This window comes from Solanum tuberosum, unplaced genomic scaffold, assembly GCF_000226075.1.
Source record: "Solanum tuberosum cultivar DM 1-3 516 R44 unplaced genomic scaffold, SolTub_3.0 scf00188, whole genome shotgun sequence".
In the NCBI taxonomy this organism is placed as follows: Eukaryota; Viridiplantae; Streptophyta; class Magnoliopsida; order Solanales; family Solanaceae; genus Solanum; species Solanum tuberosum.
In genome coordinates this window covers 779,293-789,017 of record NW_006239119.1, presented here as the reverse complement: position 1 = coordinate 789,017, position 9,725 = coordinate 779,293, and the positions used below count along the sequence as shown (strand labels likewise).

The window sequence follows — 9,725 nt, the reverse complement described above, 5'->3', positions numbered from 1 at the left end:
GATGAGATTCCACAACTTCATCCACATATCATTCGTTCTCAGTTTTCGTCCTCAAAGACGACGACCCACAACAACAACACCGGAAGCAGTATCTTGTGTGATGGAAATAATGGGGAATTGCAATTCATCTAGCGACTTGTGTTCATGAGCTTCTTGAATGTCCTGTTTGTACCAATTCTATGTACCCTCCAATCCATCAAGTTCGACCCTTTTCCCCCCGAAAATGTTTTGAATTGAGGGGTTTTTGTAAATTTGCTTACTTTTGATGAATTAAGAAGTTTTGGTAAGTTATGTTTCAGATTTTGCAATTTGGGTTTTGGGTTTTCCCAATTCGTTTGATGGGTTTATTGAGACAAGATTGAATTTTCTTTGGTCAATTGATGTTCCAAATGGTATAATTCTGAATTTTGGGTTTCTGTAATCTGTTTGATGGGTTGGGTTGATTGAGGAAATATTGATTTTTGTTTCTTGGATTATGATATATGATATATATATATATTCTCTAATTTTTCTAAACATTTTTCTGTAACTAAGGGTAATTTTTCAAGCTATCTATGTAGGAAAATTTATGGAGATATATTTTTATGAACATGTCTTTATGGAATGAACAAAGTAACAAGTGACTTAGGATTTGAGTCTTTTCTTTAGATTTTAGAGAGTATATTTTACCCACAAATTGTGTGGGTTTATTGGGTTATGGGGCATGTTCTTAGGATTTGAGTTAAAAGAAATGGTCAACCGGGTATTGGCTTAGGATTTAGCCACGTGTACACAAAGAGGGTGCCGTTAGTGGGAGGGAAAAATGTGCACCAATATTGGACGACAAGGACTGAGATGGACGAAAAGTATACCAGAGGGTATAAACGTACCATTTTTCAAAGTTCGGGGGTATATTTGTCTTCCCATTAATTTATAAACTTTTCATTCTCTTCTAAATTATTGACAAGTTTCCTAGTGATAAACAAAAGGTTTTTTTTCTTTTCTTTTAATTTTTTCCAGCTTTATTGATATGAAAAGAGAATAATTACATCATGCCTAATGCCCAAATTCAATTAACAAACTAAACAAGATAGGGCCTCATTTACCATTATCCCAGTTTTGGTGCTACTCTTATGTATGGGATGTTTAATTTGTCACTGTTCACTATCCTTCTTCCTCTTGTATCCATGTTTTGAAACTCTGTGAATATGTAATTACCATTCTCAATTGCCCTGTTTGCTAGGTGATCTGCTAGCTGATTTCCTTCCCTTAATATGTGCTGAAAAATATGTTGCTTTCCTTCCAAGCATGTCCTTATTTCCTCCACTACGTCTGATATGTTCCATGTTATCGCCCATTCCCCTGTAAGCACTTTTTTCAGTAGCATCAAATCTGTTTGGATGATAACTTTATTGAGATTTCTCTGTTTACAATGCTTGCTAGCTTCTAGTATCACTTTTGCTTCCGTCACTGTGCTTGTTGCATTCTCAATAGTTACCCTTTCGACATGTATAATATCCCCTCTTTCATCCCTCAAGAAAAAGGCAGAGGAACTTAATCCTGGGTTTACTCTTGAAGCACCATCCGTATTATATTTAATCCATCATTCTGGGGTTCATTCCCATTTAACTTTCTTGGCCACCATTCCCGTGAAATATTCCTCCAACTCTTTGATCATTACTTCCCATCTACCAGACACATTCATCCATGGTTTTCTTACTTTGATTAACCTATACATGCTTCTGGTTACATTATGGATTATCCTTAATAATGATAGATCCTTCCCTTCATGTTTTTTCTTGTTTCTTCTTCTCCATAGCTCCCATATAATAAAGCTTGGAAGTGCTCTAAAATACGGTCGCATATCAGCTTTGCATTGTGCTCCCCACCATTTCATGATGATTTCTCGCAATGAAAGTCCTACTGCATTGATACCTGTAAAAGAAAAGAAGTATGACCAAGTCCTATTAGCACAATCCGACTTCAGAAACACATGTGCCAGTGTATCTTAGTTAGGTTATACACAACACCAACATCTAAATGGGCCTGCAATACCCCATCTCCTTACTCTATCATCTATCGGTATTTTAAATTTCCACAATCTCCACATTAGGAATGACATTTTGAATGGTACGCCTTTTGTCCATATCCATTTATATATCCGATTTGGGTCCTCCCTGCGCCTGATATAATTCCATGCTGATTTGACAGTAAAGGCTCCCGAATTGTCTAACATCCAAAATGGTTTATCATCCTCAATTCTACCTTGAGGGGGCTTAATGTGTCCTAGAATATGGTCTACAAATTCTGTTGGTAGTATCTCTTTTACAACATCCTCATCCCATTCCCCATCATTAGTAAGGTCCTCTATCGTCGCATATCTATCATCCCATTCAAAGTTATCTCCGGTGATTGTATAGAGATCTCCCAATCCTGTCCAATTGTCGTGCCATAAAGATGATGATCCTCTCTTTGGTTGCCACAAGATCTGATGTTCCACTAGCTCTCTAGCCTGCAACATTTTCTTCCAAACCTGAGAACCTCCACCTCCCACTTTCCATGTTACCTGATTTGGATGATTCCTCTTGCAATATTTATTCTGCATGTAATCACTCCAGAGTGTCTTTTTGGTTCGAAAATTCCACCATAGTTTGCAAAAGAGGGCCATAGAGATATCATGCATTAATCGAAATCCCAATTCACCTTCTTCCTCAGGTAAACATAAATTGTTCCACCTACTCCAGTGCCAGCCTCTCCCTCCAATGCAGCTACTCCAAAAGAATTGTGCCATCATTCTCTGTATTTGGTTTAATACAGTACTAGGAGGGTTCATTACGGATAAGCAGTGAATGGCGGTACTTTGAAGCACAAGTTTTATTATAATCACCCTTCCTCCATATGATAGTAATTTTCCCTTCCAACCTTGGATCTTTGCCCCTATTCTTTGAATCAACGGTTGGTAGTACGCTATTTGTTTCCTTTTGTAGAAAATAGGACAACCTAGGTAATTCAAAGGAAATTCCTTCCTTAGTATTCATGTTGCTACTTCTGCAACCACAGCTTCCCCTCCAGATACCTTGTGATGAAGATATATTGCACTTTTCTCTTTATTCACTTTTTGTCCTGATAACTCTTCATATTTCCTAAGAGTCTGACTGATCATATTCAGTGTTCCTACCTCTGCCTTGCATATGATAATCATGTCATCCTCAAAGGCCATATGGTTTATCTTGCTTCTTCCCCTTGGCATACCAAATCTCTTAAATTCTTTCTTCTGCATGATAACATTTAGAGATCTTGACATCACTTCCGCTGTCAGAATAAAAAGAGCCGGGGGGTCCCCCTGTTTGAGACCTCTAGTTGATTTAAAGAATCCCTTTGGTTGTCCATTCAACAGGATCGAATACCAATTATAGCTAACCAATCTATATACCATGTCAATGATTCTATCCCCGAATCCCAGACGTCTTAATACCCTGGTAAGAAAAAGTCACTCTACCCTGTCGTATGCTTTCATCATATCAAGCTTAATGACCATATTTGGGATTTTATCTCTTTTCCCTATCTCAGCAACAATTTTCTGAACCAACAACACGTTTTCCGCTATACTCCTTCCTTTAACAAATCCTGCCTGCTCCGGAGATATAATTCGGGGAAGTACTGCTTTGATTCTTTCATGTACTATCCTCGAAAAAATCTTGTTCACAAAGTTGCTCAATGAAATTGGTCTAAGGTCTGAAAATGTACTGATATTTATCTTCTTAGGAATAAGAACTAGATTTGTGTGCGTGATGTATCTAGGAAGTTCAGTTGCACATACAAAAGCCTTAACCATATTGTGAATGTCTTCCCCTATAATCTCCCAGGTCCTTTGGTAGAAGGCACCTGTCATTCCGTCTGGTCCTCCTGCACTGCTTTTATTTAGTCCCATTACTACCCTATTAACTTCTTTTATCGTTGGCATGACATGCATCTCCTCATTCATTGCATTGGCGATTACCTCTGGAAGCTCCTCTAATATCTCAAAATCCTCTCTAGCTTCTTCTTGTTTTGTGAATTGCTTTATGTAAAGTCCTCTGCAGCCTTTGCTATATCAGACTCTTGCTCTAGCCACTCACCTTCATCATTTTGAATTCTATTCACTCTCAACCTATTTCTTCTCCCCTTTACAATAGCATGAAAGAATTTTGTATTTCTTTCGCCTTCTTTAAACCACTCCATACTCGCTTTTTGTTTCCAAAATTCTTCCTCCCTATTAAGTTGTTTCAATAAGTCTGCCTGAGCTCGATGCAATTTTTCTCTATTCGCAATTGTTAGGGAAATTTCAAACTGCGTTTCATGTACCTTTATAACTTCCTCAAGCGTGATGATTTCCTGAAATATATTGCCAAAGGTCTCCTTGCTCCATTGGGTTAAATCCCTTTTCACCCTTTTAAGCTTATAATGAAACAAGCTAAATAGATCTCCTTCAAAATCTGCCCACCAATTATTCTGCACCACCTCCATAAAAGATGCCTCCTTGAGCCAAAAGTTCAAAAATCGAAATAGTTTAATCACCTCCTCCCTGTTGGATTTTAAAGTAACTGATAAAGGTGCATGATCAGACCCATTTCTCACTAGGTGCTCAACTTCTAGAACTGGGAAAACATCATGAACTTTATCATTAGTTAGTATCCTATCCAACCTTTTGAAAATACACCCCTCATCGGTTCTGCCATTCCACCACGTATATTTGCTACCTTTAAATCCCCAATTCTCCAAGTTGCACACGTTTAAGTAGTGATTGAAATCCCTGACTTTCGCATCTGTGACCTTTCTTCCCTCCAATTTCTCACTTTCATTGGTTATAACATTAAAATCTCCCCCTATTACCCACGGAATGTTGACTGTAGTGGCTAAGTGGGCCATCGATTCCCACAGATTTAATCTCTCCCCTTGAGTACACTTTGCATATATCACCGATATCATTACATCAATACCCATTCCACAACTATGTACTTTTAGAGTAAGCATTTGATCTTCATCTCCAATAATATCATATTCCATGGCCTCATCTAAAAATACCCATATCTTCCCATTAGCATTTACCACCACATATTTCATTCCTAACCTCCTTTTATACTCTTCCACACCATGTCTATTTTCAAAAGGCTCCATTAATCCCACAAAGTAAAAATGTTGTCTTTTATGCATCTGAATAAGTCTAGTAAATGCCTTTTGGGTATTTACCGACCTGATATTCCATATAAGAGCTTTCATTGATACTTAGTATTTTTGACAATCGTTCTCTTTGAGTGCCTGATTGAGGCTTGATTCCCTATAGTATCCTTCGCACTTTGAGTCTTCTGTTTAGTATGTGTACCCTTGAGTTTGCTTATTTGTTTAGGTGATAGGTCCCCTTCTACTGCCACCTTATTGATGATTTTTGTTAAGTCTCCTTTATCCATACTGACCTCAGTCTCTATCCTACCCGTATAATCATCATTTTGAACATCCAAGGGTAATACTTCCTCATTACCCGTTTCATATACTACCATCTCCCCATTGTTTTGCTCATTTTCTACTTCCTCATTTATACGTTGACATTCCTCCCCTTGATTATCTGGTTCTTTTTGGGTCAGGCTTTGTACCTGTTTGTTTTCCATGTTGTTTTTTCTGCTGCACATTATCCGTCACCTCTATTGGACCATGATTTTCTTCCTCTTCTTGTTGATCTTTCTTGTCATGAAAAGCCTTAAATACCCATGCCTTAGTACTCTCTTATGTTATTGTCTCACTTTTTTCATCTTTTTTCTCATCTTCGCCCTCCTCTCTCAATGCTTCAAAAGAGTTTTTATTGTGGTATTCTATTTCCCCTTCAATGCGTCCAGCTTTATCCCTCTTGTACTTATTTCTTCTACTCACAATCCATTCTTGTCTGCTTTGTTTGTTGCCAACCACCTTTCCACTTGTCAATGTTCGTCTTTGATCAGCCTCAATGCCCACTTCATTCACCCTTTCTTCACTCTTCTGGTCCTCTCCTTCTCCATTGTCATACAATTCCGGGTGAATTGTCCAACAATTGTGTTCATCATGCCTTTGTAGACAACACTCCTTACAATATTTTGGCATATGATCATATTGCACCTGTATCCACTTGTATTTCACATTCCCTGTACTATCATCCTCCTCAATTATTTTCACTAGTTGGGGAAGCTTCGCAATCAAATCCACCTCCACTTTGACTCTTGCACAACTTGGTCTGGTTTGGTTCTTTGTCGCCATATCCACTGTTAGAGGTTTCCCTACCGCACTAGCTATCGAGAAAATTGCCTCCTTGGCAAAAAAATTTGGCGGTAGATCTGGAAAATAGATCCATGCAATGCCAATAGTAGTTTCGACATCTGGCTCAAACCACTTTGATATAATAAGCCGCTGTCGATATTAAACGTACATAGTCCTCCATTGTAGTCAGCCTAATTAGGATATGTCTCGTGTCTAAAATTCCTATAGTGCATTCACTTTTGATACCACAGTGTCCTGGTAAGGTTTTTCTCAGTTCCTGGATCTCTGACTTTCCGTAAGAGAATTTGCCAATAATTGCGTACTGCAAATTCTCTTGGGCAATGAGTGTTTTGATTTCTAAAGTTTTCCACGTAATGCTAGGTTCTCCATGAATGATGATGACAAGTTTAGGAGGAACATTAGAGATTTGAGGGGTTATGGGTTTTGGTTTTAAGATAATTGCGTATAGGGATTTTGGTTCTATGATGGTTGGTTGTGTTCCTATATTTCCTTTCATTGGAAGAGGTGGGAATTCCTCCGGTGGGATGTCCCCACTGGTGGTGGCTTTGGCCATGCTGGCCGTCGCAATAAGGTTAGTAAGATATTAGGTTTTTGGGTTGAGAGCGTTTTTTTATTTATGATAAACAAAAGGTTTGTTTATTGAATGAGGAAGAGGTGACAAGGGGCGAAAGGGTGAATTGAGCAATACATTAAGGACTAAGCAGTAATAAAACTGTGGAGGCGAAACCCTAGTGATAAATAAATAGATATAATATAAAAATAAACTAGTACACTCAAAATCAACTCTCATCCTCCTTGAAGAAAATCGAAGCTGCGGGCGGCTACGTGTTCTTCTTCTTCATCAAATCGAAAGTATGGCGTATGCAGCAATGAAGCCGACAAAACCAGGGCTGGAGGAGCCCCAGGAGCAGGTTCACAAGATTAGGATCACTCTTTCTTCCAAAAACGTTAAGAATCTTGAGAAAGGTTTCTCTCTTTTAACTCCCACGTCTTTTTCAGGGTTTAGGATCGACTATTTAGGATCATGGTTCTCGGAACTCAAGATCTTGTTGTTTCAGAAATGTTTGATGCAGTTTCTAGCTCATGTTTTAATGCTTACGGTTTTTTCTGGGAATGTCTTTTGTCTATTGAGTAAAGTACAGCAGAGTATGCCTTTGTCTTTCAACCTTATAATAGTGAAAATCAATGGCTGGTTTGACATTAAAGGCAGAATTTTGAATGTTAGAGATGGGGATTTTAACCCATATCGGAATTGGCAATCTTTTAGTAAATTATTTAGGCTATTGCGAATACTTGAATATTGTAAATATTCTAGGAAAACTATAGGATGATTTTTACAAGGTAGTAGAAATTTGAGGCAGACACAGCGAGAGCAATGAAGATATTTCGTTTATAGTGATCAAAAAGTATGCAGAAAGATTTTTGACCCGACTTTAGGTGTTACATGACTGGGGCTTTTTATGGGTTTTTAGAATATAGTCATATAGGCTATCTAGTTGAGACAGAAGCTTAATAATGTGGTCATTTGTGATTTTTATAACACTGTTAGTGAGTGGATTTTATTCGTAATTTACATCAATAACTGACTTGGTACTGTTTTTGTATGTAGTGTGTGCGGATTTGGTCCGTGGTGCTAAGGACAAGAGGCTCAAGGTAAAGGGACCTGTGCGAATGCCCACAAAGGTTCTTAACATTACCACTAGGAAGTCTCCCTGTGGAGAAGGTACTATTGCTTTTTATCTATTCTGAGTTTGTTTTTGTGATAGCATGATATGTCTATGCTCAAGTATTTCATTTTTTTGTTTGAATTGCTTAGTGTTTTGGCTTAATTTGTTCTTAGTCCGTTTTTTGAAGCTTAACATGGTTGTACTTATTTGAACCTCTTTTGCGTGTTTAATGGTTTGCTATACTCTTTTTGAATGAATTACCGTCAGTAAAGTACCCCTTTGTTTAATTCAGAGCATTAATTAATTCGAAAGTGCCTTTGTGGATGACTATTAAGGTTCTTCACATTACCACTGCCAAGTCTCCCTGTACAGAAGTACTATCACATGTATTTTTTTCATGTTTGAATTGCTCTGGTGTTTTCTTGGGATTTAATTGATTCTTGGTCCAAATTTCTGAAGCTTACTATGTTGAAGTTGGTTTCACACAAACATAGTATTTTGTGTGCCAATGTATTAACATAGATACTTTAAAATTAGAGCATGATTAGTTGGAAGGACATTGTCTCAATTGAACCTATTGGTGGAGATGTATGTGAATCCAAGTGACTTCTTATGTTCATCTTCTTTGTTGAGTTAAAAAATATTTCCTTTCTGATATTTTTGTTGAGTCCTGTTTGGTCAAACAACAAGAATTCTCTAATTGGAACAGTTATAAATCTGATGCAAACTTTCTTAGATGTCACTTGGCTCAACTTGTTGTCTATGGCGGTAGTACTAACTATTTCATCTTATTGACAGGCACTAATACATGGGACAGGTTTGAGCTGCGGGTTCACAAGCGTGTGATTGACCTTTTTAGCTCCCCAGATGTTGTCAAGCAGATCACCTCAATCACTATCGAACCTGGTGTTGAGGTTGAGGTCACCATTGCTGATTCTTAGAATCTTAATTGTTTTCATTAGGTTGTTAAATTACCCGTTTATCTGTTTTAAGTACATTAGTTGTTTGGAATTTCTTTTGTGGTCATCTTAATTTTGGGGTTAATGTTTGCAGACGAAGTGTATTAGAGGTTTTCTTTTGTTCCAACTACAGTTTTGCAGTTAAAAGCAGATACTATTTGATATTCAGAAGAGAATGTGCGTTTGTTAATTGGCAATTGACCGCAAGTATTTATTGTTTTTCTAGACAAAATATTTGCTGAGATTAACCAAAAACAATAAATCGGTATACTGTTGAGTAAATCATTTCTATTTTACCCTTCAAAATAGAGAACTCTATTCTCCTCCTCTAATTCACTTTTTGATTAAATCAATATTATTTTTATTATATTGTTATTTAAGTTTTTATTATTTGTAATTATTTTTTAATGTAATATAACATCTAAAAAAGTACATTACTGACATGTTACTACTTCCACTCGAATTAATAAATTTTTCTATTTTTTTTAAATTGTCACCTTAAATATGTAATTTAAAATTATTTTAATATTATTTATATTATACTATATGACTATTAGTTAACTCTTTAATATTTGTAATTATTTAATAAGTAATATAACATCTAAACACATATTATTGATGATGGGTAAGTATACTACTTTCATCCTGCATTATCAATTTTTCTAAATAATTTTTTAAAATATTGTCACTTTAAATATGAATTTTAAAATTATAATTATTTCTCATTATGATGAATGGACAAAAATTGTTTGATAATTCAAACTATCTACTTTATGTTATACTGATAAATTGTTTTACAATTTTTAACGAGCATGAAAATACTTGATGCAATAGT

General features: G+C 36.6%; 2 protein-coding genes across 2 annotated transcripts; one reads left to right on the top strand and one right to left on the bottom strand.

The window, feature by feature from the left end:
* Positions 1-4,041: 4,041 nt before the first annotated feature.
* Positions 4,042-5,136, bottom strand: LOC107062071 (uncharacterized). Its single transcript, XM_015312292.1, has one exon. The coding sequence runs from the start codon at positions 5,134-5,136 to the stop codon at positions 4,042-4,044; it is 1,095 nt and encodes a 364-aa protein (XP_015167778.1).
* Positions 5,137-7,022: 1,886 nt separating this feature from the next.
* LOC102584651 (40S ribosomal protein S20-2) lies at positions 7,023-9,083 on the top strand. The gene is made up of 3 exons (XM_006355206.2): positions 7,023-7,230; positions 7,874-7,987; positions 8,730-9,083. The coding sequence occupies exons 1-3, from the start codon at positions 7,119-7,121 to the stop codon at positions 8,870-8,872; spliced, it is 369 nt and encodes a 122-aa protein (XP_006355268.1). The 5' UTR covers positions 7,023-7,118; the 3' UTR covers positions 8,873-9,083.
* The last annotated feature ends 642 nt before the right edge of the window (positions 9,084-9,725 follow it).

Excerpts from the sequence above, each read along its gene's own strand:
- LOC107062071 (XM_015312292.1), bottom strand. The coding sequence starts at position 5,136 with ATGGAGCCTTTTGAAAATAGACATGGTGTGGAAGAGTATAAAAGGAGG.
- LOC102584651 (XM_006355206.2), top strand. The coding sequence starts at position 7,119 with ATGGCGTATGCAGCAATGAAGCCGACAAAACCAGGGCTGGAGGAGCCC. Across the intron at positions 7,231-7,873 it reads CGTTAAGAATCTTGAGAAAG|TGTGTGCGGATTTGGTCCGT; the intron begins GTTTCTCTCTTT and ends TTTTGTATGTAG. Across the intron at positions 7,988-8,729 it reads GAAGTCTCCCTGTGGAGAAG|GCACTAATACATGGGACAGG; the intron begins GTACTATTGCTT and ends TCTTATTGACAG.